The sequence below is a fragment of the Physeter macrocephalus genome, chromosome 12 (genome assembly GCF_002837175.3).
Source record: "Physeter macrocephalus isolate SW-GA chromosome 12, ASM283717v5, whole genome shotgun sequence".
NCBI classification, from domain to species: Eukaryota; Metazoa; Chordata; class Mammalia; order Artiodactyla; family Physeteridae; genus Physeter; species Physeter macrocephalus.
The window spans coordinates 64433221-64460943 of record NC_041225.1 but is presented as its reverse complement, the minus strand read 5'-3'; the positions used below and the strand labels follow the sequence as shown (position 1 = coordinate 64460943).

General features: G+C 43.8%; 1 protein-coding gene across 2 annotated transcripts in view; it reads right to left on the bottom strand.

Annotated features, from left to right (window-relative positions):
* The window catches only part of STON1 (stonin 1), a 64178-nt gene extending 36930 nt beyond the window's left edge, over positions 1 to 27248 (bottom strand). The window contains exon 1 of one of the 2 annotated variants that reach the window (XM_055089173.1): positions 27160 to 27248. In XM_055089173.1, the coding sequence (XP_054945148.1) occupies positions 27160 to 27198 (39 nt within the window). In that variant the 5' untranslated portion in view covers positions 27199 to 27248. The remainder of the gene's footprint in view (positions 1 to 27159) is intronic. The other variant, XM_024118813.2, reaches the window with a different exon arrangement.
* Between the last annotated feature and the right edge of the window lie 475 nt (positions 27249 to 27723).

Below are 27723 nucleotides of genomic sequence, written 5' to 3'. Positions count from 1 at the left end.
CAAGAGGGAAGAGATATGGGAACATATGTATAACTGATTCACTTTGTTGTAAAGCAGAAACTAACACACCATTGTAAAGCAATTATACCCCAATAAAGATGTTAAAATAATAATAATAATAATATGATATAATATAAAATTATATATTATTATTTTTTTAGAAAAGGAAAATAAGGCTCAGAGAGGTTTATCTACTTGCCTAAAGTCACCCAGCCAGTAAGAGGCAGACCTGGACTATGACCTGGTCTGTCTGATCCCAAAGTCTATGATTGACAGCATCCACCACCCCAGAGGTACCGACAGATCCAAGGACTTGCCGGTGTCACCATGCCATCTTTCACTAAGGGGAAAGCTCCAGGGCAGGAGCCACCACTTCCTGGAGCCAGGAACTCTCTAAACTGAAGGATGCTGTTCTCACCTGAGAAGAGCCTGTTTTCTTCACAAAGCCCAGACCAACTGTCTGTCTTGGGACATCAGGCTGTGGGTAAGACAAACTCTGAGACAGCTGCTCTCAAGAACAACAACTCAGGAGCAATTTGGGTCAATTCTGAGAGTAGCTTTCACATCTCAGCCTGCCCTACTTCCCATCCCTTTTCGACTGCATCAACTGGCCATCCCACCCTTAGTGATGAACAATTATTCAGACTTGCTGCCCAACACATACATTTAGGTCCACCCTCTCTTCTGGTGACCATCTTGGTACACTAAGTCCCCAAACTCTGCGTAACTCCCTGCATCCGTCCTTCCTCCCATACCATCCCCCTCCCACCTCCATTCTCCAGGGTCTACTTCTGCTGTTCTTGGCAGTTTTCCTTTGCTTCTCTGGAGAAACCATGCAAATAAGGCGTAGATATGAAGTTCTACCTTTCCCCGTAGATCGTCAAACAAAATCAGATTAGAGGCATTTGATTGTTAAATCAGCATTCCAGGTGGTCTGCAGCTGCAGACTCTGTCCCTCACATCAGTGAGTCATCTGTGGAGACCCCCACCCTCTACGATGATCTCTAGGCTCTTGCTTCTCTCTCTGCCAGGTGCTGGGGGAGGACTGATGCTGAAGAGGTATCCAGCAGAGCTCAGGGAAGCGCCACCGACACCTAGCAGCAGCTTCTTGCTCTCAGCCCCGCCCAAACTGTCACTGTCAGGCTGACTCCTCCTCAAGCTCCATGAACACATCTGGACCCTGAGCAACGCCCTCGCCTCTACAGAGGGCTGAATTTAGTCCTTTATGCCTGTGACTTTTTTGCTCTACAGCAACGCTGCATAATCTAGAGAAAGAATGTCTTCATGTCAGTTTCTGTGTGGTTTCATTGACTGCCCCCCAAAGAAGGAATTCTCTGACTCTCCCCAATGCCTGACTCCTCAACTGCAATAGTGGAACCAGGCTGGAGCTGCATTTGAAAAAAACAACCTCCCTCTCATTTTGCGTGGTTGGGAGTCTGTAATACCCTCTTTGCATTCCGGGATATATTGAGATATCCCAGAAACAAAGCCAAAGTCAGGGATAGCCCAGTGTGCAAAATGCACCCATGAAGAAGTTTCTTAAAGGTTTGCTATGAAAGTGTTTAAAATATTCCTCTAGAACTTTTCCCTTTAAAGGGGAAACTGAAAGTTTGAAACAGACAACACAAAACCCTAAGTGGAGGGAAAACCCTTGCAGAGCACACTCTCAACCTAAGTCGCAGGAGAGGTGCCCACTGCATGTACTGCATGTATTACTAACACATACGTTCCGCAGCCCATAATATTTCATCACAAACACATGTGGCATTTAGTTCAGCTCTGTGACAGGAAATACCATTTGTAAAATATTAAACCGCGGCAAAACCTATCCGTGCTTTCCAATATTATCCTTGCTGGTTCCCTTCCTACATGTGGCTGGTGGCTGTAAACTTAAAACCTGAAAACCTGGGACCCACAACCCAAGACTCAGCATCACTCCATACGAGTGGCTCTCGAGCGATTTAATTTCCCAGCGCACGTGTGGCAGAGTCTGGAGACATTTTTGGTCATTACAACTAGCGGTGGGCAGGTGCTACAGTCATCTAGTGAGTAGATGCTGCTGAATGGATCCTATATTGCACAGGATGGCCCCACAGCAAAGAATTATCCAGCCCAACGTATCAGTAGTGCCAAGGCTGAGAAATCCTGCCCTATATTGAGGTCAGTGAGCTGAGTGTGGTGAGCGGGTGTCCACCCCCCTGCATGTGTCTACTTTGTGGACGGTGAATAGGAAGCTTCAATTTGGCGATTTGCCTGAAGTTGCACAACCAGAAAATGGTCAGAATTGAACCCTGTGTCGGTCCGCAAATCTCCTGCTCTTTCCGCTACATCACACGGTCGGCCAGAGCAGGAATCAGAATAGGAGAGAGGGATTCACAATAGCCAAGACATGGAAGCAACCTAAGTGTCCATCAACAGATGAATGGATAAAGAAGATGTGGTATACATACACAATGGAATACTACTCAGCATAAAAAAGAATGAAATAATGCCATCTGCAGCAACATGGATGGATCTAGAGATTATCATACTAAGTGAAGTAAGTCAGACAAATATCCAATGTTATCACTTATATGTGGAATCTAAAAAAATGATACAAATGAACTTATTTACAAAACAGAAACAGATGTACAGACATAGAAAACAAATTTACGTTTACCAAAGGGGAAAGGGGGTAGGGAAAGGGATAAATTCGGAGTTTGGGATTAGCAGATACAAACTACTATTATAAAATAGATAAACAAGGTTGTACTGTATAGCACAGGGAACTACATTCAACACCTTGTAATAAACTATAATGGAAAAGAAAAAATATAAACAGAAGTTATACATTTGTTTAATTTCAACACATGAAACAATCCAAAAATGCATAAAGAAAAGTTAATCCTTTTCCGTTTATTTTCATCCCACTATGGTAATTCTGTTAAAAGCACAGTATGTGTTTTTCCACACTGTTTCCATGTTCATATAAATACAAACAAATATATGTACACATATGGAAGTTTTGCTTTAGGATCATACTATACATGATGCTTGCTTTTTAAAATATCTGCTTAATAATATATTATGGATATCCTCCAGTTTGATAAATATAGATCTAACTCAAAAAAAAAAAAAGAATAGAAGAGAGGGCAATAAGGGAATATTTTAAAAGAAGACTTGACAGGACTCGGACACCAAATGTGATCTAGAAAACACAGGAAAGGGGAAGTCTGGCACTTAGAAAAGTAGAGACATAGGAGAGGCAGGAAGAGGAGCCGCGTTTACACACGTCGGTCAAGTCTGAAGTACATCCAAGTGGAAACACCCAGCAAGGAGCTTGAAACACGGGATGGTACTTGGAGAGAAAACAGGCGGCAGTACATGTAGAATTGGGGGTCTTTTTTGGGTAAGTGAGAGTTGAACGCAGGAGAGAAAGGGAGAGGCCCCAGGGTGCCCAAAGCTGAGGACTGGGTGGCTTTACAGGAGGAGGAAAAGAAAAGGAGAAAGGAAGACACGCCCAAGAGGCCAAGGTAAAAGCAGGAGGTGCAGGGACCCAAAAGGCAGAAAGTGTGTCCTCATGGGACCTTGAAGAGCTGCAAGGGGCAGGAAAATAGAGACGGACAGACGACCTTCAGGTTTGTTGATTAGGTCAACGGTGACAGGGGTGGGAGTGAGGCCAGTCTGGAAGCAAAGGGAGCACGGGTCCTGGGGGTCCATGGGCAGAGTTTGGGCTATATCTTGGCCACCTCCCCTGCCCCGGCCCTCCAGTTCCTGGGTTTCTGCAGCTCTGGGGCTGTGTTGTTTCCTGGGTGGACTCATTTCTGGCAGCCTTATAACTGCCCGCCTCTCCATACCTTACCTACCTCCTGGTCTCTGGAGCACAAAAGGGCCCCAGGGCCTCGCACTCTCTGAAAACTCCAGCCCACCGGGGGCCAGGGACAGCGCGCAGGCGCGAATAAGGCCCGCTTTCAGGACCGCCTTCTGGTATTTATATCCCGTGGGTTCCTCAGTGGGAAGAGCAAGGCTCAGGAGCAAGGGCATTATCTCCATAGGGGCGCCCAGGGCAGGGCTGGGGTGGGGGGGCCTGCGGTTATTAGATGGCAGCTCCCGGATTTGGATTCTGAGTTCTCAAAGGAAACCATGAAAAAGATGTGGGATATAGTTAGCTGTAGCTGCGGGGGTTGGGGGGGGTGGCTCAGATCACACATCTTAAATACGCAAATCTCCTCCTTTTTCTCTCCCACCACCCCCCAGGCCCACGGGGCCTCCTGAAGATGAGCAGAAGGTCCTGGTAGCTTAAAGAGCTATAAAGAGAGTCTCTCTCTGGACTTCAATATTTAGTGCGGGGAAAACCAAAGTCAACCACTTTGCTATGAAAATTGGTCAAGTAATTTTTCTTAATTACCATGTAATTGTTTTAGTGTTTTGAGAGGAGGCAGTAGCTAAATGGCCCAGAAAGGCTATTTAATGCTTTAAAATGTGATTCCTTCCCACACACTAATCACACTGCGTTCAGATTGGAATAGCATATGTATGAGAAGTTAAGGACCATCATATGCCAAAAGAGATGCAGGATCTCGACCCTTGGTTGCTGGACTTTGCGGAACGTCTGCCACACATTCTGGTACAAACTCTCGTCCCACACACCCTGCTCATTCATTCAGTGAATAAATTACTATGTCTTCTGAGTGCTGGGTCCTGGGTGGAGCACACTGCAGACCACAGATTAAGACCTGAGTCACTGGTCGTCTGGCAGGGAAAGAAGGGTTTAGACTGTGAATCCCAGTCCTGCCTCTGACTACCTGTGTGACCTGGGGCAAGTTACTTTAATTCCCTGAGCCTCAGTTTCCCCAGGCTTGAAACAGGGATGATAATAGTTAACTTTTAGGATTTGTTCGGGGCTGAACTATATCCCCCCGCCCAAAGTCATTCCTAACCCCCAGTACCTCCCAATGTGACTGTATTTGGAGACACGATTTTTACAGAGGTAATTAAGTTAAAATGAGGCCATTGGGGTAAGCCCTGAGGCAATCTGAATGGTGTCCTTACAGGAAGTGATCCGGACACACAGACATGAGGGATTCGAACACACAAAGAAAAAGCCATATGAGGACACAGAGAGAAGGCAGCTGTCCACAAGCCAAGGAGAAAGGCCTCAGAGGAAACCCAACCTGCCGACACTTTGATCTCGAACTTCTAGCCTCCAGAACTGTAAGAAATACACTTCTGTGTTGAAGCCACCCAGTGTGTAGCGTAGTGTCCTGTTATGGCAGCCAGAACAAACTAAGTATGTGCATCTATAAAATGGTAGGTGCGTGGGGGAGAACATAAGTAGAGGCTGTTATTACTATGGATTCCTGCTCCTAATGTAACCTATGGGGCCTTCCTGCAACTGACCCCTCCTGCCATGTCCTCTGCCTGCCTCTTGTTTGTATAAAAGCTGTAGTCTCCCAGGCCTCCCCAGGGTCACAGAAGCTTGGTTCAAGAATTAATGATTGAAAGGATGTGAACAGGTAGTGAAAAAACTAGCAGTTGGGCCAGAAGAACTGGTAACAATTTAAACAGTAAGTCAGTCATATGACAGTCACAGAATCTCTAGTTCCCCCCTGAAGTACCTAGATAACTGTATCTAATGCACATTTCCTGAGTTGTTTTACAGTTGCTAAAACCCCCACCAAATGGAAGATGTTAACTACTTAATGACCATGAGCACATAGTCCCCAGACCTACTAGAGCTTGAGGATTGATAATGTTAACCCCTGTGACACTGTCCTGTTACTTCACCAACAACCAACAAGAGAACTGTGCAGGAGCTGATCACACGCCCTGTGACTCCCTTCCCTCACCTCACCTTTAAAAATGTTTCCCTGAAACCCATCGGGAAGTTCAGGTCTTCTGAGCATGAGCCGCCCCGTTCTCCTTGTGTGGCCCTTGCAATAAACCTTTCTCCCCTCCAAACTCCAGTGTTTTGGTTTGTTTGGCTTCCCTGTGTGTTGGGCACATGAACTTGTGTCCAACAACACTAAGGTACTTATAACCTGGAAGGAAAGACCAGAGAAAGCCACAAATAACAGGCAGAATGTGCCCACTCTCCTGCACTAATGTGCACTGGGAGGTTTGGAGAGGAAAGCCCCGGCTCAAGGGCAAGAGGCTTCCTGGGGAGGGGGCATCTGCTTGGGCAGAGACAAGGGGCAGCAGATCAGGCAACAGTGATCACACCCTTTGCCCACGTGTCTGTGCATTTGCATCACATGCCAGTTGACACCAGCATAAGGGAATTTCTCCCGGCTGATTGCATTCACTCCACTACGCAGACACAAAATCCAGTCATACACACCCTGAACATCGCTGTGGCAGGTCTCCTCTCTGGCTGCCCAGACTGGGCCACAAGCCACGGAGATGACCTCAGAGGTGATCAGGGCTGTTTGCGTTCTCCAAATCAAATGCATTTTGGTTTATCCATGGCTAGTCCGAGGCTACTGCTGACCACCAAGCTCACCTGGCCATGTCCACATCAGTGGGAATACAGAGGCAGGAAGCACTGACGTACAGAGGGCACAGCATGTTTGTTTCGATTGTCACCACTGTCGGGAATTCCGTGAATGTACGTGTGTACAAATATGCAAAACTTGAGCAATTCCAAGAATAGGGAAAGATTTTAAAAATTCATTTAGTAAGGTCCTATTTACAAACCAAGTATAGATCAACATTTACTTGGGCTCTTAGTCTCAAGTGCAGATATCACACACAAAACTAATACTTGTGTCTCTAAGTCCAAAGGGAGTGTGTGCAAAATATTTGTTAATTTTATCACATTTCGAAGGCCATTAAAGGCTTTACAAAGAATTCTGCACTTAGAGCAAAGTCTGATCAGAAATGTGTAAGTGGATATGAATGAATGGAATTGCCATATGACACTCTCAGCCATGGGTGTTGGCTTATGTTTAAACTTAGGGGTCTCTAAGTCTCAACCTGGGCACTTGAGCCTATAGCAGAGTGACATCCTTCATCCTGACTCAGAGTCTTCATGTAAATGAGTAAGTTCCAGCATCCTCACAAAGCGCCCCAGGTGCCTCTGCACAGCCCTGCCCAGCGAGGCCCATGTGCTCCTGCGAGAACCAGCCAGCACAGCAAGGGGCTCACCCAGCCTCTGAGATGTTGGGTCTCCAATGGACACTGCCCAGGGCTCTGCTCTCCCGCCACACCCATCTCTCCACCCGATCTTTGTACTACTGCTAACAGTCCCCACAGCTGCTCGCCCAGCCTGGGAGCCAGGAGGCCAGCGTTTGCGAGGTTTGGTTCCAGCTCTGCTTCCCCCTGCTCCGTAATTTAAAACAAGTCCCTGCTAGCAAGTGGTTTCAAGGGCCCTTCAAACTCTAACAATTTATGAAGATGAATTCTCCTATAAAGGAGTCTGCAGAGAAGTATGTGCCTCCCTGAAGACCCCTTCCTACCTAAATACTTTAGGACTCCTGCAACCATGCCCAGGCTGCAAGTTTTCCAAAGATGGCCACAGCAATATCACCCATCTAATGCCCTTCTGAAAGGTCACCTTGTCCCTCCCCCACTGACAGGGGGCTCTCTTTCCCCTCTCCTTGAATCTGGGTGGGCCTTTTGCTCCTCTAACCAATACAATGTGGCAGAAGTGACATTGTGACAACTCTGGGCCTGAGCTGACCCAGAAGCTGCCATTTCCTGCTGGTTGGAGCCCTGAGCCACCACCTAAGAAGCCCAGGCCATGGAGGAGCCACACGGAGGCGCCATCTTGGACATGCAGCCCCCTGGGCTTTCAGTGATTCCAGCCCCCATCACCATCTGACCACAATAACATGACAGACCCCAACCAAAAACCACCCAGCTGAGCCCAGGCAACCCACAAACCAGGAGAGAGAATACTAAATTGTGGTTTTAAGCCTCTACATTTTTTTGTGGTAAAATTATACATAAACATAAAATTTACCCTTTTAACCATTTCTAAGTGTACAGTTCTGTGACATTAAGTACACTGACATTGTTGTGCAACCACCATCCATGTCCAGAACGTTTCCATCTTCCCAAACTGAAACGCTGTACCCATTAAACACTAACTTCCCATGCCCCCCACCCCAGCCCCTGGCAACCACCATTCTACTTTCTGCTTCTATGGATCTGATGACTCTAAGTACCTCATATAAGTGGAATCATACTACATTTGTCCTCTTGTCACAAAAGGCTTATTTCACTTAGCATTATGCCTTCAAGGTTTATCCATGTTGAAGCATGTGCCAGAACTTCCTTCCTTTTTCGGGCTGAAAAATATTCCATTGTATGTGTATACCAAATTCTATTTATCCATTCATCCATCGATGAAAACCTCTACGCTTTGCAGTGATTTTCTGCAGCTGTAGACAACTGGAGCAAAGACGATGCGGCTCTAGGGCAGCAGAGCAAGGCTCCCAAGGTAGATGTTGGGGTCTGGAGAGTGTGACAGAAACACAGAGCACCGGGACACTAACCCCCCAGAGTAGGTGACTGGCCAGGAGTTCGCAACAGCACTTGTCACAGCGGGCTGGGTATCTCCTGGGGTCTCCATTCTAGGCTGGAGCAACCCCAGGGCAGGGACTGGCAGGATCTTATTCAGGGCTGGGTGCCTTGCCCTGGCACAGACTGACAGGTCCAATAAATGTTCAGTGAATGAGTGAAGAATGTACCTGATGCTGAAGCCAGGTTCTGACTCATCCCAGCGTTTCTTATAGGCTACCTGTAGGGCAAGAACTGTGCCAATGAAAGCACAGGAGAACAGCTGCTTCTGGCTGGAAAGGAAAAGGGGTGGGGAGGTGGGGCAGAAGAACATTCTGACAGGGGAAAGAAAATTCATGGCCAGGCTCAGGCTTCCCAGGAAGCTCAGTCTCCAGCGAAGCACCCACCTGACCTAGGCAGCCTTAGCAGGGGCTTCACCATCTGGAGTCAGCCTTGCTCAGCTTGTTGGGCCCAAATCCCAGGACGCAGGGCAGTAGAACTTCGTGTGCCCTTTACAGGGGCAGGCGCAGGGCTTAAAGGGGCTCAGCCCATGGTCATGGAGCAGGCCATGGGGGTAGGGAAGGAGACCTGAGCTGTGAGCTGAGTTGCATATTCCAGCCCTGGGAACTTTGGGATAGGGAACTTCCTTCACTGCAGGAGGACCCAGACTGGTGGCACGATGACCCCAGCCCTCTCACCCGTAACCACTTCACCAAGGAAACCAGTCCATTCTTCCTGCTGCACTGCTCCATTTGGCCATTCAACTAGGGAGCCCGACACAGGTCAGGATGCGCCAGAGCACAGACATTAACTCCAAATCGAAGAAGAGGACTTGTACCTGGTTGACTTAAAGAGTGAATGCCACCTCTACAAATGCCCATTTGAGGGTTTAATAAAAAGGGCTCAGATTGCATTTCAACTCCGCATTTAGGTTTTCCAGCCTCTAAAGATAAAGTGAAACCCTGGGTAATAACCATAAAGGTGTTTTTCTCTACTTCTCTTCAAAGCATACTTATACCTTGAAGGTTAGGAACTGCTTACCATGTGGAAAGCAGTTATAAGTACCAGTAAAAGAACTCAGAAAACATGGATTTGGGACTTGGCTCAGTTTCTAAGTAACTATAGGAATTTGGACAAACCAATTACCCTGTTTGGGCCTTAGTTTCCTAATCCATGAATGGAGGAAAATATTATGTATCCCCATGGTTTGTTCATGTGCATTAATAAGAATAAATATATGTGAGATCTAGAGAGATGTGTAGATAGCTATAGATACAGATACAGATACAAACGCACACATATGTGAGGTCTTCATAAGAAAAGCCATAACTATGTAAGAGATTTACTTATGTTCAGTAGGTGCTTGCTGATACTGCTGAATAAATGGCCGAATAACACAAGATTGCAACAAGACTCACATTTGGTGCAGGCGGGTCGCTCTTCACACTTTGGAACCCCCAGCTAGCATATCTACCAGATCCTAGAAAGCCACGCCTTTCCCCACACCTTAACAACCGACACCCCAACCTGCACGCTTCCTCCCACCTGGCCTTATATTCTCCCAACCCACTCGGACGGAGTTGGCCTGACCTCCAGGGCCACAGCCTGACCCCCTGCCCCTGCCCTAGCTCCCTGGCCCATATCCCACCTCCAAACATAGCATGAGGCCACTTCTTGGGCCAACTGCCAAACCCAGAACCCTAGGTTGCCCCCAGGGTCTCCACTGCCTTTGGTACCAGATGGAAACAACTCATCCCCTTTCCCTGATTTTCCAGAAGCACAAACACATGGAAGATTTATGGACCAGGAGCCAGGGTGTCTGCTCAGGGGCTCCTCCCCACAGCTCACGCCCGGACTCTACCTGTGACCTTGGCCTGCAAAATGAGGCTCACCTGGGGTCTTCCACCTCAAGGGGCTTTGGGGAGCATCACATAAGGCGACAGAACTGAAAGTTTCTTTGAAAAATATGAAGCACTCCATAAGTTCTTTAGCTCTTGTCATTCTTGTTAGTTTATTTCAGGGTGCTCACAGACTGAGTCTCTAAAGCCTGGGATTGGTCCCTGGGTAAATTCTTTTGGTACAGTGAGCACACACACAGAGAAATACTTGATGCTCTTTGTGACTACAGTGCTATTAGCAAATGCAGTGTGATCTCTGGGACAGGACAGCGCCTGGGACGGAAGTCAGGAAACCCGTTTCCAGCCCCTTTGGCTCTGCCAGTAAATTAAGCACATCACTTAACTTGTCTGGGCAGTTTTCTTCATATGCACAAGGGAGCTGACAAGCCACCCACATTCTTATTCACCAGGATACAAGGAGGGCAAAGAATCTGAAAAGAAAAACACTGCGCAAGTAGAAATGTCATAGTACTCAGCGGGAAAGAAGAAATGAAGAAGAAAAAAGAAAGGGGCAAAGAAACAAACACCGGAGACAGAAAGCATTTGGGGTGAAATGTGAGGCTCTTGAGAAGGTAGGAATGGAATGCCATGGAAGATCCCAGTACAGAAAGTTTCCCCCAAGCCTAGGAGTCAGTGTCCAGATGAGCAGATTTATTTACCACAGAGACATCTGAAATCCACCTCTGAGGTGGAAGGAAATGAAGTCTGTGCATCACCTGAGGTGGCGCAGGGCACACCAGAAGCCAAGGCTCAGGGCTGTTCACACTTACAGCTCAGCACAGAGCGAGAAGGTAGATGAGAAATTAAGAGGTCCGCTACCTGTCATAATTGTGGAACATCCCTGGAGAGGCCCTGGCCAAGCCACGTCCTGACACAGGAGGTCCCATCCAGGGTGCTCCATTTTAAGGGGGACATTCAAACACCAAAGAGTTCCCCAAAAAGGCTGGTCACAAGCTGATCACAGTGGGCTGTGCTGAGATCACGTCACAAAAGGAAGGGCTGTGAAATCCGGAAGTGTTTCCCTAAACAAGATTTGGGGAAGACATGAGAAGCAAAGCCTCTCTTAGAATCAGAATAAGAAAAACTTTAAACATCCTCCAGTCCGATCTTCACAAACGGGGAATCTTCAATACCACATCTCGGCTGAGGAATTACGCAGCTGCTGTGGAAACTCTTGCAGTAATGGAGACCTCATTACTTTATAAGTGAGTTCATCTCATTACCACTTGGACAGAATTAAACTTTTCTCCCTCCTATTAACCCCAAATTAACCTCCTCCTGGCTTCCATCCATGCTCTGGCAGGGACACAGACTAAGTCTAAACACTTTTTCACCTACTCATTCTTCAGACAGCTTAAGAGAGCTGGTCTTGATGACTTATACTGGGTTTTCCTGACTCTCCAGCGAGGGGCACGTTTTCAGCACACCCCTGAAAGCACGCTATCCATTCCCTGTCAGTGCTTCTTTCCTGGTTATCTCCAGCCAGCTCTGACCTCAGACTGCCATCAGACGCTGACGGCTGCCCCTGCCTTGCTCAGGGCATCCCATCCCGGCCATAACCCCTAGCTCTGTGTTTGCTTTATAACCAGGTCTTGGCCTTCTGCCATAGTCTGGGCAAACTCTGGTCCATCTCGTGGTCTCGGTTTTGCTGCTCTGCCCGGTTCCCAGGGCTTGTCATGAACATGCTCCGTGATGAGGCCAAAAAATATAAGTCCCAAATTCATGCCCCTTAATGGAAAGCAGCTGGTCATTTGACTTTAAGCCTTCTGATAAATATTGAATCTAGAATGTTCAATAAGCATTAAATATCTTTTCCAACAACCCATTTGACAGATAAGGAAACAGAGGTCCAACTCGGTAAAGTGATGCACACAGCTAACGTAGTCAAGAAGATGAACATGAACTCTAATCTCTGGTTTTCCAGTCCCACATTCTCTCTACTGCAGTTGAGAGGAAGCGAGGCTACACTGCAGCTCAGGGTACATTTTGGAGTAAATTTTCCATAGTCTGTGTGTATGTGCATTCATTCTTTCTTTGACTCAACAGATATTCACTGAGCACCTACTATGTGCTTTGTCAATATCCCAGTAAGAGCTGAAGTAAGTTTCCATACGGATCTACATCCTGCTGTGTGTGTGCACACGCTGTGTGTGTGTGTGTGTGTGTGTGTGAATTAGTTAATTCTTTCATGCATGCTCACATTCACTCAACAATATGATAACTGAGCACCCTTAACACTACGCTGTGCACTGGTGCAAGTGAAAAAGTCACAGTCAGTCGCAGTCTCTGTCTAGCAGGGACAATTCTCAAATGTTATGTTAATGTGATAAAGCCCAATGCAAGGTATTGCAGTACTTAATTAAGCCAGATGCTTCCTTAAGACTGGTGCCAGAGATGGTGCTAATGTCCATAATTTTGATAGGAATAAAGCTGCTGGTTCTGGTGGCTTGAAAAGGCCTCAGGAAGAGTGGACTTCTGAGATGAATCTTGAAGGATGATATAAATTGATCAGGCAGAACAGAGTGGAGAGAGGCGAGTGTGTGTGTAAACCCAGGGAGGCGGCAGAGAAGCTGTTGCTGCAGGTAGATGGGCGTGGCTGCGGCCAGGAGTTCGTGCGGATGACAGAGCAAAAGAGGCAGAGAAGTGAGTAAGGTGCAGAAGCCCTGCTGTAGCATGCTGAGGAGTTTGATTATATCCTAAAGGCAACAGGATTCAGTGAAAGAACCAGGATCACATAAGAATTTTAGAAAGTTCTGACAGTGGAGGATGGAGTGGAAGGGGTGAGGCCAGAGGCAGGGAAACCAGACAGGAAGCTCTGGCAAGAATCCAAGAAAGAAACCAGGGTTGAACCTGATGGTTCCTGCCTACACACACGTCGTTTTAAAGGCTGAAATATTAGGAGAAGAGACTGTTTTCCCGTACATCTCTCGTGGCCTGGGGCAATTTCCGCAAAACTGTGCAGAACCACATCACCTTCATCATTCTCCACAGTGACGTGGTGGCACCAGAAAAGTGACGTTGGCCATAGCATCACCACCAGTTGTGGTGTGCAGGAGCCTCAAACAGAGCAGCTGCTCCATAAGTGACGGCTGCTCGCATGAGCCACATCTACCAAAAGGGGATGGGGAGGGACAAGCCCTAAACAAAGTGAGGTCGGGTCCCAGAAGCATGAATACGTCAGGTCGGAGCAAGGCAACAAGTCAGAAATAGGACAAACAGAAAAATTCCAGGAGGGATGGGATTAAAGGAACCAGTTCTCCACAGGAACAGAGGATGAAGAGCACAGACAGACTAGGAAACCAATGAAAGAGCCAGCACCTGTCTCAGGTGGTGAGATTCTGCGGGTCTCTGTAGGCACGATGCAGTTGGGGGGCCCACACAGTGCCCTTGTGAGGATCTGGGAAAGGCGTCCCCTCCGGCCAGACCAACAGCAAGCAGGCCACAAGCGGGGGACTTTGCAGCCGGGTTCCACCCAGAGCCGGTGAGAGCCTATGTGTGCATGCGGATGGGCACGTGTGAGTGGATAAGTAGGAGCATGTGGCTGGAGACGGGAACGTGTGGGTGGGGATGAGACACATCTCGACAAGCAGGGGGCTGTCTCAAGCCGGGTACCCCATCAGGTGCGGTATAGGGCCATTCTCACTGGGAGTTTAGAGTCAAAGACGAATGAAGAGAGGATGAGGTGGAAACCCTAAAATAATTTCCTTCCTTATGAGGGAAAAATGTTCATCTAGGCAGGTCTGAGCCTTCTTGGAATTGGAAGATTCTCAGATTATCACCCAGTTCCTAGGAAAGCCTGACTGCTATTCCCCACCCTCCCCCGCGATAATTTTTGAGAATCAGGAACACCTGACCACCCGTGTGCTACCTAGAATGACCCCAACTAGGCACCTTCCACTGCAGCCATGACTAGCAGCGACACCAGGGACTTTCACAAAGTTTACAAGGTTCTGCTTCAAGCCACTAACTAGCAACAGGCCTGGAGCTGCACAGCGGGAGGAGGGGGGGCGGGGTTCTCAGTTGTAAAGATCTGAGATTAAAACATTTCTCTATATATTTGTAACGGTAAACTGAGGCCAACAAAAGCAAGGTTGATGGCATCAATTAGCATTTTCTAGGGCCTCCAAATTGCACTGAATATGAGTTATCATGAGCTAAGGGGAAAAAAAACCAAAAAAACATTCAAAGGGATGAACAGAGGCCAATGTGTCAGCCCCAACTCTGAATTTCTGGGCCACGGCTGTTTTAAATTAGATTCTCAATGCCGCTTCCATGAAACTCTTGGCTTAGCTCTGCAAAAAAAGTTATTTTTGTGCTCTGAGCCACAGACATTTATATGGAAGCATATCCATAATTCCAATTATGTTCTGTTTTCATGATGTCCTTTTCCTCTACTTAAGAACAGTCATAACTATCATTATTATTATTTCTAATAAGACACATAAAAAAGCTCTGGGCCAAGTACAGATTCCACAGGCCTGGATAAATGATTGTTGTAAAATACGCAGATTTTACATCTTGTGAAATCCTTAAGAAATACCTTCAGTTCTCCTATCCACTATGGCTGCCTCTTCTTTGTCAATTCCCTAACCCCACCTACCCCTCAATCACTCAGGGCCTTCATGATCTCTCTTGGGAAAACCTAGTCCCAGCAGTAGTTCTGCTATTTACGTAAGCTCTCTGAGGTCTTTGCATTTAAAAGGTTATATTCAAAAATGAAATGAAAGGTTTTTATCTCCTTAAAGAACAGAAGCACCAACAAATAAAGCAAAGAGATATTTCTGGTTAAGAGAGGCATGGTTCTTAAGTAATAACATAGTTATTCTATAGAAAGGTTGATCTGTAGGCTGGGAGGGCTATGAAGAAGTGGTACAGATGCAAAATAAAAATGGTGGAAATTCATCCAAGAGAAATCTAAACTGATTACCAAGAAAACATAATATATTGGGAGACATACCCATGGCCTCTCCCCAGAGGTCTCTCTGATTAGAACTTCTGAAGCACAATCCTGGTTCAGAAGAACCAATGCAGGGGAAGGTAGATGATGGGAGGAAACTAACATTTGTGAGCATTAACATATGCCAAGCATGTAGCCCATGTTATTCCCTGTTATCTCACTTAAGCTTCAGAGCAACCTTTTGAGGTAGGTTTTATTATCACTGTTTTATGGAAAAGGAAACTTGGCCCCAGAGATGTTAAGTAACTTGCCCAAAGCCACTGCTATGGTCTGAATGTTTGTGTCTCCCCAAAATTCATATGTCAAAATCCTAACCTCCAAGGTGATGGTATTAGGAGGTGGGGCCTTGGGGAGGTGATTAGGTCATGAAAGTGGAGTCCTCATGATGGGGATTCTTATAAATGAAGCCTCAGAGAGCTAGCTCACCCCTTCTGCCATGCAATCACACAGACAGAAGTTGGCCATCTGCAACCTGGAAGAGGGCTGTCACCAGAACCATGCCAGCACCCTGATCTTGGACTTCCAGTCTCTAGAACTGTGAGAAATAAATCTCTATTGTTAATAAGCCACCTGGTTTGCAGTATTTTGTTATAGCAGCCTGAACACAGTGAGCCACACATCTACGTTAGTGGCAAAGCTTGGATTCAACCCCAGATCTGCTTGACTCCTAAGTCCATTTCTTTTCCATTATCACATAGATGTGAGGGCCAGAGAAGAAGGCCAAAGATGACTGCTGGTTTGGTTTCCTTAAAATAATAGAATTTGTTAGGAGGGTATGGGAAAGATATGTCTATATAGATTTCTTTAAACATTATAAACAGGCTCTGCTGATCTCAATCAACATTCCCAGAGATGCTATCAGCCACAAGTAAAGAATCAATTGTTCAATGTAAACCTCTCTGCACTGTTAGAGACACAAGTAAACACACATGTCAGGAGAGAGAAAACATCATCTCCATGACCAAAGGGAACAGGAACCTCTCCATAAAGGCTTTTCTTCTCAACATCGGTATGAGTTAGGATGCTGGTTGATTGTGAGAAGGTTTTAATCTACTATAAAGAATCTAAAGGACAGCACTTTGGGACTGGAACGGTGTTTAGGAAATTCAGATCTCTTCTGGACTAAGAACATGTGGCCAGATGTTGAACGAGACACCATACCACAGTGCAGAGTCCCCCTGTGATGCTGGTGTTAGCACACTGTACTGTTAGGGCCGCTTCTCCGCTGCATTCATTCAGTAGCAGCGGATTTCACATCCAGGGGCTAATGTAGATGCATACTTACTTGTATTCTACATATAAACTTTAAAATCAGTAGTTAAAAACTTCAGTCAATATGACAGGTTGAGTTGACATAAGAAATTACCCCTTCCAATCCAAACACTTCAAAACACTGAACAAAACTATAACAACAAATATTACCACATAAAACATAGATAAAACAGAAATCTCCAGATACCAGAAATAAAGAGGGAAGTCAAAGCAGATCCATCAGTGGAAGCTGAAGCTAAGGGCCTCATGGAACCATCCAGACCAGTTAGAGGCCTATATGGCTGGCGGCTGAGACTTTAATGACATGCATGCAGTGAGGGGAGTCCAGTAATGGCCACCTGATGCCAGGAGCTGTCAGTGAAGCAATGATATAATGCTGGAGGTCATAAAGGCCTACCTGTGAAAGAGTTCTAGAGGAACATCACTTGCCAATCTGAGGAAACCATAAGAAAGCTTGTCATCTGCTTGGGCAAAGAGTAGAAATTGAGTGACCTAAAAAAATTTGAAATTCAGGCTTACACCACAATGCAGGAACAAGGTTTAAATGCATACTTTCAGGTTATACAGGGCCTATATGCCAAGACATTAACAAAAAGGCTAATTTGGAATGGGTAAAACCCAGAGAGGATCAGCAGGAGCAAATGTGAAATCACTTTATAGTGATATGCTAGCAATCCTGAGGTAGATAGGATTTCTATGGGAAACAACTCCTAATGAAGATGCAAGACACAAGAGAAAATGAATCGTAATTAAAAATTCAAAAGCAGAAATAACAAATAATCTAAAACTACAATATGTTTAAAATACTGAAAGACATAAAAAGGACTAGAAATGAAAAGGCAAAGAGATAATATTTAAAAAAAAAAAAGAACTGGTAGATATCAAGTACCAAATAGAAATTCTAGAAATAAAAATTTATAGACATTAAATTAAAAAAAAAACAATGGATGGGTTGAACAGTAGACCAAAAGCAGTTGAAAAAAATTAATAAACTGGAAAATAGAACTAAAAAAATCACTCAGAATATAGCTGAGAGATAAAGAGATATATATAGTTGACCCTTGAACAATATGGGTTTGAACCATGAGGGTCCACTTATACGCAAATTTTTTTCAACAGTAAATACTACAGTACTACACGGTCCTCAGTTGGTTGAATCTGGGAGATGTGGAACCACGGACTTGGAGGAACTGCAGATACAAAAGAACTGCATATAAGAAGGGCCAACTATAAATCATACACAGATTTTCAGTTGCACAGAGGGTCATCACTCCTAACTCGTGCATTGTTCAAGCGTCAATTGTAGTATGAAAGAGAAATCTCAGACGAAGAATACATAGAAGATAAAATGAGAAGGTTCAACATTTGCCTAAAGGGTATTTCAAAAGGAGAGAACACAGAGTATGAGGGACTCAATATCAGGGTAGGGGCTTTTGTCTCTTATGCTCATTTCTGTATCTCTAGCACCTGGAAGAATTCCTGATACACAATAAGTGCTCAATAATTACTTTAAAATAGATTTGTGGAGAAAACAACTGAGAAACCTTTAGATATGAAAACAGAGATGAGTCTTCAGATTAACGAGCACACTGAATTCCAAGTAGGATATATAAAAACAGACTATCCCTGAACACATTATAATGAAAAGGCACAACATGAAAGACAAAAAGATCAGACTGAAAGTCTCCAAGACAGAAAATAAATTACCTGCAAAAGAATGGCAGACCGAAAAGAGATTTCCCATAAGGAACAATTGAGATGAAAAGACAGTGGAGTAATAATTTACAAAACACTGAGGGGAAAATATAGACTTAGAATTCTATACCTGGATAAATTATCTCTCAAGTGGGACATGAATAAAGACGCTTTCAAAACAAAACCAAAACTACCCACAAGATTGGAGTATTACAACTCTAGACCTTCAGTGAAAAATTACCAGTATGAACAAAATGAACACAGAAGTATAGAATGGTATGCAAGAGGCAATGTTGAGATAAGAAATTGGTAAAGTTAAATAAATTTTGACAGTAAAAAAGAAAAAAAAAGTGGAAATAACAATGATGACTAATTGCAGGGGTGGGGAGAGGACTATACACAATGTGGGATTAAACCACTAGACCACAATAACCAGGAAGACGGGAAGAGGGGCAGATTAGATTTAAAGCCATCTAAGGCCACTGCACTGTTGACAAGAAATAGAAAAATTGATTAACTTTAGATTAAATGGATGCACATGTTAAAAATTTAAGAATACTAAAAGGTAATACAAATAGAATTTTGTCTTTCAAAACAGTTGACAGAAGTAGGAATATATAAAACTTGATCAATCCAAAGAAAACTATGCAAAGAAGTATAAAAGAAGCAAACAAAAAATGCTAAATAGGAAAAACAAAAAATTAAGATGGCAGAAAGAGGTCAAATGCATATAAATTACAAAGAATGTAAAAGTTTAAACTCAATTATTAAAAAGACAGATTTTCAGGTTATAATAAAAATGAAAATGAAGCTACACATAAAAACTGTTTCTAAGTTAACAATTAAGGCAAAATTATAGAGAGAAGTTAATATAAAAGGATATAAAAAGACATACAAAAAATAATAACCAAGAGGAAGTAGGTATAGCAACATTAATATCAGACAAAATAGAATTTATGCTAAAAGCATCAACAGAAATAACAAAGGACAGTACATAACATAATAAATTCACCCCAGAGAAATAACAATCATGAACTTGCATAAACATTGATGGATTACAAGGAGAAAATGACAAATCCACAGAGTGGAAGATTTTAACATTCCTTTCTCAAGAAACTGAAGAGAACTCAGAAAGCAGGCAAAAGAAAATCAGGAAGAACATGAGAAATTTGTAAAACACAGTTAATAAGTCGGACCTGTTAGATTGACATAGAATGCTGCAGCCACCAAGCAGGGAATACATTTTTCTTTTAAACCACACATGAAATATCTGGAAAAATTGTTTATGTAATTGGACACAGATGATTGATATTATACAAACCATGCTGTCTTTTCATAATGCAACTAAATTAGAAATCAACAATAATTTAAACTAAGAAAAAGTTTTTTTTAAAGTTGAAAATGGAAAATTAAATCCATGGGTTAAAAAGAAAATAAAAGAAATATGAAAATGGGATTGACATATATACGCTAATATGTATAAAATAGATAACTAATGAGAACCTGCTGTACAGCACAGAGAACTCCACTTCACTGTACAGTAGAAACTAACACAACATTGCAAAACAACTATACCCCAATTTAAAAAAAAGTTATAATAGAAAAAAAAAATCTAGAGCCAAGTGGTAATGAAAGTACACATATCAAAACTTGTATGATGTGGCTAAAGCAATATGTAGAGCTAACTTTATAGCTTTAAAATGCATTTATTTTTTTGGCCGTGCCACACATCTTGCGGAATCTTAGATCCCTGACCAAGCATTGAACCCAGGCCACGGCAGTGAAAGTGCCAAATCCTAACCATTGGCCTGCCAGTGAATTCTCTAAACTGCATTTATTGAAAAACAAAAAATAAATGAGCTAGGAGTCAACTCAAGTAGCTAGAAATGTAAAGAAAAAATAATAAAAATAAGAGGAAAAAAAAGAAATGAAAAGCAAAAAGTATAGATAAGAAAGAAGCTGTTTCTATCAAAAGACTAATTAAATAGACTTCTATATTAATTTTTAAAAAGAGATGGCACAAATAAACAATATTAAGGGGCTTCCCTGGTGGTGCAATGGTTAAGAATCCTCCTGCCAATGCAGGGGACAGGGGTTCGAGCCCTGGTCCGGGAAGATGCTTCTGAGCCACTAAGCCCATGCACCACCACTACTGAGCCCACCCGCGTGCTGAAGCTTGTGCACCTAGAGCCCATGCTCAGCAACAAGAGAAGCCACTGCAATGAGAAGCCCGCACACCGCAACAAAGAGTAGCCCCCACTCGCCGCAACTAGAGAAAGCCCGCGCGCAGCAACGAAGAACAAACACAGCCAAAAATAAAATAAATTAATTTAAACAAACAAAAAATACAATATTAAGAACTAAAAAGGGAACATATCTTAAAACATAGTCAATATTTATAAAAACCATAAAAGAAAATTATGAATAAATTTATGCTAATAAATTTGAGAACACGTGAAATGGATCAAAACTGCATCAAAAAGAAATAGATCAAATTTATCAATAATCATTTATGAAACTGAATTGTCAAAAACTTGACACACATACCCTGACTAAGCAGTTCAGATGATTTTACAATGAATTTTACCAAACTTCTAAGAAATAGTCTTTATCTCTCACAAACTGCTTAAGAAAAATATATATGAAAGAGAAAAAGTTTCCCAACTTATTTCTTTTTTTTTTCCCAACTTATTTCATGGAACTAATATAAACTTGATACCAAACAATATAAGAACAATATTTTTTAAAAAAAGAAAATTGGGCTTCCCTGGTGGCGCAGTGGTTGAGAGTCTGCCTGCTGATGCAGGGGACACGGGTTCGTGCCCCAGTCCGGGAGGATCCCACATGCCGCGGAGCGGCTGGGCCCATGAGCCATGGCCGCTGAGCCTGCGAAGTCTGTGCTCCGCAACGGGAGAGACCACAACAGTGAGAGGCCCGCGTACCGCAAAAAAAAAAAAAAAAAAGAAAAACAAAGAAAATTATAGACCAATTGTTTCACTTATGAACATTTGCAAAAATCCTAAACAAAATACTAGCAAATGATATTCCACAGAATAAAAGAACATATCTGTATATGTGTGTATATATATATATGTGAGTATGTCTCAAAGTAATTACATATACTCATATTATCACTTTATAATATTAAGAAAGAAAATTATATCACCTCATATAATTTACATAAAAACATTAAGGTATTACATAAAATCAATATCAGTCATGATAAAATGTTTAAGTTATTAAAAAATACTAATAGAGGGAACATCCTTAATTTAATAAAGAATATCTACTGAAACCTTAAGCAAACTTCACGATTAATGGAGAAATTTTAAGAGCACTTGTTAAAGACACTACGAAGACAAGGATGTTCGCCATCACTGTTACTATTAAATACTGTACTGAGGGTCTACCCAATGCAATAAGATAAGAAAAAGATATGGTCATAAGGAATTAAAAAGAAAAGACAAATATTATTTTGTGATTGTCTACCTAGAGAATTCAAGAATATCTACATACAGACTCTTAGGACTAATAAGAGAAGTCAACTGGGATGCTTGATACAAGATCAAAATTCAAAAATCAGGAACGTTTCTATGGGCCAGCAAATAACCAATTTGAAATTATAATAAGAAAAAAAGATATTTATAATATCAACAAAACCTATACAAAATAAATATAGCAAGAGCTGTGTAAAACAGTTATAGATGACAGTTAAAGATGACAGTTATCACCAGTCATCTTTCACCTGAATAAAAGGAAAAGATGGGAAGACCTGATATTGTAAAGGTGTCAGTTCTCTGGAATATAAATTGAATGAAATCAATAAAAATACCAACATGATTTTTTGCCTGTGTGCAACTAGACAAACTAACATTTATATGAACTAGTAAAATCCAAGAAAGCCAAGAAATTCTGAAAAAATATAAAAGTAATTGTAATAGCTAACAATTATCGTGTGCTTCCTTATATGGCAGGCACTATTCTAACATTCTGCATACATTATCCTTAAAGTGGATACTATTATCTATTTTATAGACAAGGAGACTGAGAGAAATTAGGAAACTTGCCCAAGGTTACTTGGTATTCTTAGGAGTAGCAATAGACGAAAGAAGACAATTATGTAATATGTTCCAAATACTGAAGGAAAATAATTATGAGTCCAGAATTCCACACTCAGTCAAACTCTCATTTGTAAGAGCAAAATAAAGACATTTTCAGCCATATAAATGTTTTAAAGTTTACCAAAGGCCTTCCTTCTATGAAAGAACTTCTAAATTTCCATTGACATGAACTCAGAAGGAAGGAGTGGGGTATCAGAAGTAGCAGCCTCCAAAATGCATTGGATAAATAAAACAAAACAAGGTAAAGTAGGTGAGAAAGGTGGAACCAAGTATACACAGGGAATAGAAGGTATATAATAATGTTATTAGTTATTCAAAGTACAGGCCATAAAGTCCTATGCATAAGCTAGAAGTAGGCCACTAAGTTGGCCCTGTGCTTCCTTTTGGCCAAATAGGAAATGGGAAACGTCAATTAAAGGATTCACAGCACCCACAAGACAAAACAGACAAGTTGTTCACAAGAACTATTCCTGGCACTGACACCACAAAGACATTTCTCATATGGTCAAACGGATACAAGATCTGGGATTTTGTTCCAAGTGTGATAATTTGGGAAAGAGACCCTTGACTCTTACAATTTTTTTTCAACAAGACGGTGATTTAGAAGCATCAGCCTTTCAGAAAACTTTTCCTTGAAGAATAAAAGAGATAAAGCCTCCTACTTAAGGTGTGTTATTTGAATGACCAAGTGTTTTAGAAAAGCCCATCTTTAGGTATAATTCCAGGAAGAGGATGGATACGGTGACCTCTAGGGGCCTGGTTGCCTGTGAGGACACATGGTAGTACAGGATGTGGGCTTCTTCCCCAGAGCTATCCCCAGAATATCTCCATCTCTGGTTCATCTTGCCAATGCGTGGGATCACCCACATAGCCAGGCTTCCAAAAAATAGTTTATTATTGTGTTTTCACAGTAATAAACATCGAGAAGCAATACACTTTTCTCTTCCTTTCCTGTTCCATGGTAAATCCTTGACCTACCTATCCTGACATTCCATATAACACATAGATAAGATAAATGGGAGCCTGGCAGCTTTCCCTGGGCCTTCCTACCCATCTCACTCCCCTGACAATGCCAAGAAAAATGAACACCCATACTGGTAGGGCTCTGAAGACATAATATGCTGATCTTTAAAAATCCTGCCTTTTACCAGGACTGTTCCAGAATCCCATGGGGTTCCTGGAATTCCAGGCTGTCCAGGAAGCATCTGAGGAATTCTGGATTATTTCTCATGGGTATAGCTGGCTCCCAAGGGAAGGTGAGCTACCTCTGGTTAAGTCTGGAGCAATTCCCAAGGACTTCCAAAGAGAAGTGACAGCGGGAGATGGAAGAGATGGGAGATAGAGGTTATTTTACAATTAATCAAAATATCAGTTCTTACTGAACCACAAATTACTTTCCCTTCCTTTTCTATTTTTTCTTATAATTAAAATAACAATAATAATACATGTTGGACTTCCCTGGTGGCACAGTGGTTTAGAATCTGCCTGCGAATGCAGAGGCCATGGGTTCAAGCCCTGGTCCGGGAAGATCCCACATGCCGCAGAGCAACTAAGCCCATGTGCCACAACTATTGAGCCTGCGCTCTAGAGCCCAAGAGCCACAACTACTGAGCCCACATGCCACAAGTACTGAAGCCCGCGTGCCTAGAGCCCGTGCTCCCAACAAGAGAAGCCACCGCAATGAGAAACCCACACACCGCAACAAAGAGTAGCCCCCGCTCGCCGCAACTAGAGAAAGCACGTGCACAGCAACCAAGACCCAACACAGCCATAAATAAATAAATAAATAAATAAATAAATAAATAAATAAATAAATAAAGTTTATTAAAAAAATAATAATAATACATGTATAGGGAGATGGTAGACAGCAGTGATTGATATGAATAGACTTTGGCCACTGACCTGATTTCAAGATTTGATTCTAGCACATAGTGGCTATGCAACCCTCTGATTCTAGTTTCTGAATCTTATATCATGAGAATAATACTAGTACTTACCTCAAAGAGTTTTAAAATGAAATACTATATGTATGTGCTTTATACTCAATAAATGTTAGCTATTACTATTGTAAAAACGTTGAGAAATACAGGCAAGCACAAAGAAAATCAAAAGTACCTGTTATCCCACCATCCATTTTCATGCATACAATTCCAGTATTTTGGGGGTGTATTTTCAAAGAGTGAGATACAATGCTTTCTATTTCATAACCTGCTTTTAAAATTTAACAAAATACCCTAAGCATGTCTATATAATTTGGTATCCTTGTACAACATGATTTTAAAAGGCCACATCATATTCCTTTAGGTTATTTTACTTCTTACAGTAAATAAGAAGTAAAAATAACCCCTTTCCTCCTTTCTCCTCTGTAGGTTCCACTGTTCGTCTGTTTCCAACTCATCTGACCCGTCAGATGACAGCTGGCTGCTTTCTATTGGCTAACTGGGGATGCAGCCTTCATCTCACCATCCAGACCACCTGCTCCATCAGCCAGCCTTCATTACATCCTCAGAATCCAGAGCACCCATTTGGGGCTGCACAGCAAACCCTCGTGCATGATGGCAAACCACCCAGTTTAACAAGATTCCATGAGGTGGTACAAAAGCTGAACACGGCAGAAAGGCAATTTCTTTGCAAATAGTATGAGGCTGACTTCTGGGACATTAAATACACTATTAAAAATTCTCAGGAAGAGGAAGAGACTGAAGATTTTTATCTGAGTGCATTGTTTTTCTAAGCACCAGGGCCAAACAAGTTCAAAACTTTTAAGGGCTTTCTTTTTGCATGGAAGTCACAACACTTTCTTACCAATGACATTTTGAAACCACAGTAAAACCTTACTAATTCATACTAATGGGGAACTACCACACTCAATCAGCAGAGAAAAATGAATTACATCCTTTTTAAAATAAAGAAGTTTCTTTCCAATGAAATTCATTTTTTAAAAAATCTTTACTTCTGAATAGTTCAACACCTTGACCTGTTTTGACGGCTTGTTCTGAAGCTGATCTAAGACATATGTTACAACCACATTTATTGTTTATATAGAAACAGGAATAGCTTAAGTTCTTGAGAAGGGCATTCTCCCTAAAAACAATAAAAGTTCAACACTCCCCACAATCCTGTTCATACAGCTCACTCCTTAGGAAAGCTTTTTCTTCCTTAGTCACGTGGAAGCAAACCCCAGTTCAGGCTGCCCCCACCCCCACCACCCACTGCTCCAGTTCTGAGTGAATGGGCAGAAGTTTGTAATATCAACCCAGATCAACCGCTTAAAAGAAAAAATCCAAAAACCTCCAGATTCCAGGCTTGACCAGACCCATCTGAGAATTAACAAGCTCCTTCTAAGCACCCAGAGAACTAAGCCTGTCATGGAAACACTGATTCAACCCTAATGAGAACAGACATAAAAACCACACAAGTGAACTAAACATTCCTCTACCCAAATGGAGTAAAGTTGAAGCAACAGCCTCAGGATTAAAACAAGTGAGGCTGTTTTTTTCTTTGCGATCCTGCCCAGTTTTGCCTCTTCCACTGCCTTGTTTTCACAACTCCTGTTTATGAGAAAGTGGGAGTCGGGGCATTAGGAGAGGGATGGAGAGGAGGGCTAGTAGGAGGGAAGAGAAATGCAGGGTGAGTAGCCAGGCTGGGGAATGCCAACAAACACTGCGGTTTATGTCAGGCAAATGAAAACTTCTAGCCTGGGGGAGGCTGTAATAATCTGTTTGGGGTAGTACGAAAATAAGCTACAGTGAACTCTCATCTCCCACTAAAACAGTTAAGTATGGAATGAAGTCTTTACTTTCCAAAGATCAGGTTCTGAACAGTATTTTTAGCAAGCACTCTTTTTCTCTATTTTCTTTTTCTTTATTATTTTTTCCTGTTTCTTTCAGAATTAGAAAGGCTAATTAAATGACGTATCAGTATTATTGGAAGAAAGCACAGTCAGAGAGGTTGAAAAAAAAAAAAGATGTCCAACAGAAATAGTAAAATCCCAAGGAGGAATATATTTTAATCTCCCCTTGGACACACAAGGCATGATTTGTGCGGCCAGGGGATCGAACATCAACTCCTAGTTAAAGTCCTTCCTGCAGGAAATCTTTGGGCAAGTGTGAAGACCCCTGTGGCTATGGCTCCCTGGCCTGGGTCACCGCCTTCTAGGGCTGGAGCGGGCACCAGGCTGGAGATATCAGCCAGTGGGACAGGAGCCTCCCGGAGAAAGGTGGGGAGGACGGGGGTGCAGAAGGTAGCAACATGAGTAGCAGGGGCCAGGAAAACACAAGGAAAGTGAGAGTCGTGGGGGTGGGGGGATGGGGAGGGATGGAGGACCGGGGCTGGTGACCCTGGGCCGGGAGGCCAGGGCCGCACGGGTTGGAACGAGTCTCCGCCCCCCACCCCCCCTTGGAGCTGAGTCTAGATTTTTTTCTTTCCTGCTTGAGTTTTCCTTCTCTTGAGAGCGGGACCCAGTCACAGCAGCAGCCCCAGAGCTGTGGTGTAGGCGGGAAGCAGGGTGGGGCTCACCCCGTGCGTGCGCTGCCCTCTGGGGGCTGCGAGGGCGGCGAGGGGGAGAAGGGGCACCGCGCGAGGCACGGCACCCAGCCTGCCCGGGAGATGCCCGCGTCCCGCGACGTCGGCTGCGGCCCCCCTTCTCAAACTTTCCCAGCAAACCGGGGGTAACCCACCCCGGAGAGGGGGCTCCCCATGCCTCCCCGTCTGTCCCCTGGGGGCGGTCACTCACGGGCAGCGCGGCTGGGGCTCCAACTCTGGCCGCCGCCATCCACCCGGGGAGGAGAAGCAGGAGGAGGAGGAGGAGGAGGAGAGACAGAGGGGGAGGAGAGGGGGAGGAGAGGGGGAGGAGAGGGAGGGCCGCGAGCGACGCGAGCGGAGGGGCGGGGAGGGCGTGGCCACTCCGCAGAGGCTCTCCGGCCCCTGCCCCACCCCACCCCCTGCTTCGTCCCCGCTTCTCTCCGCACTCCTTCCCGCCCTGGATCCCCCAAAGTTTTCCTGGTGTCAGATTCTCCATTCTCTTCTCTCCTCGTCTTCCTTCGGAGTCTCCAGCCCCCAAGTGGGGGGAGAGGGTGCTACCTGCAGCAGAAGTGGGGCGGGGTGGGGGCAGATATGGGAGTTACGTTTAGATGCCCCTGGAAGCAGCCAGCTGTGTGGCCTTTGGCAGGTCTGAAACCACCATCCCCCTCTAGGAAGGACCTTGTCTTTTCTGGGTGGTGGGGTGACTGGGGCGGGACGCTGGGGGGACGGTGGGAGGCTGAGGCGACTTGCGGTCGTGTTTCCACGTTGCTTCATT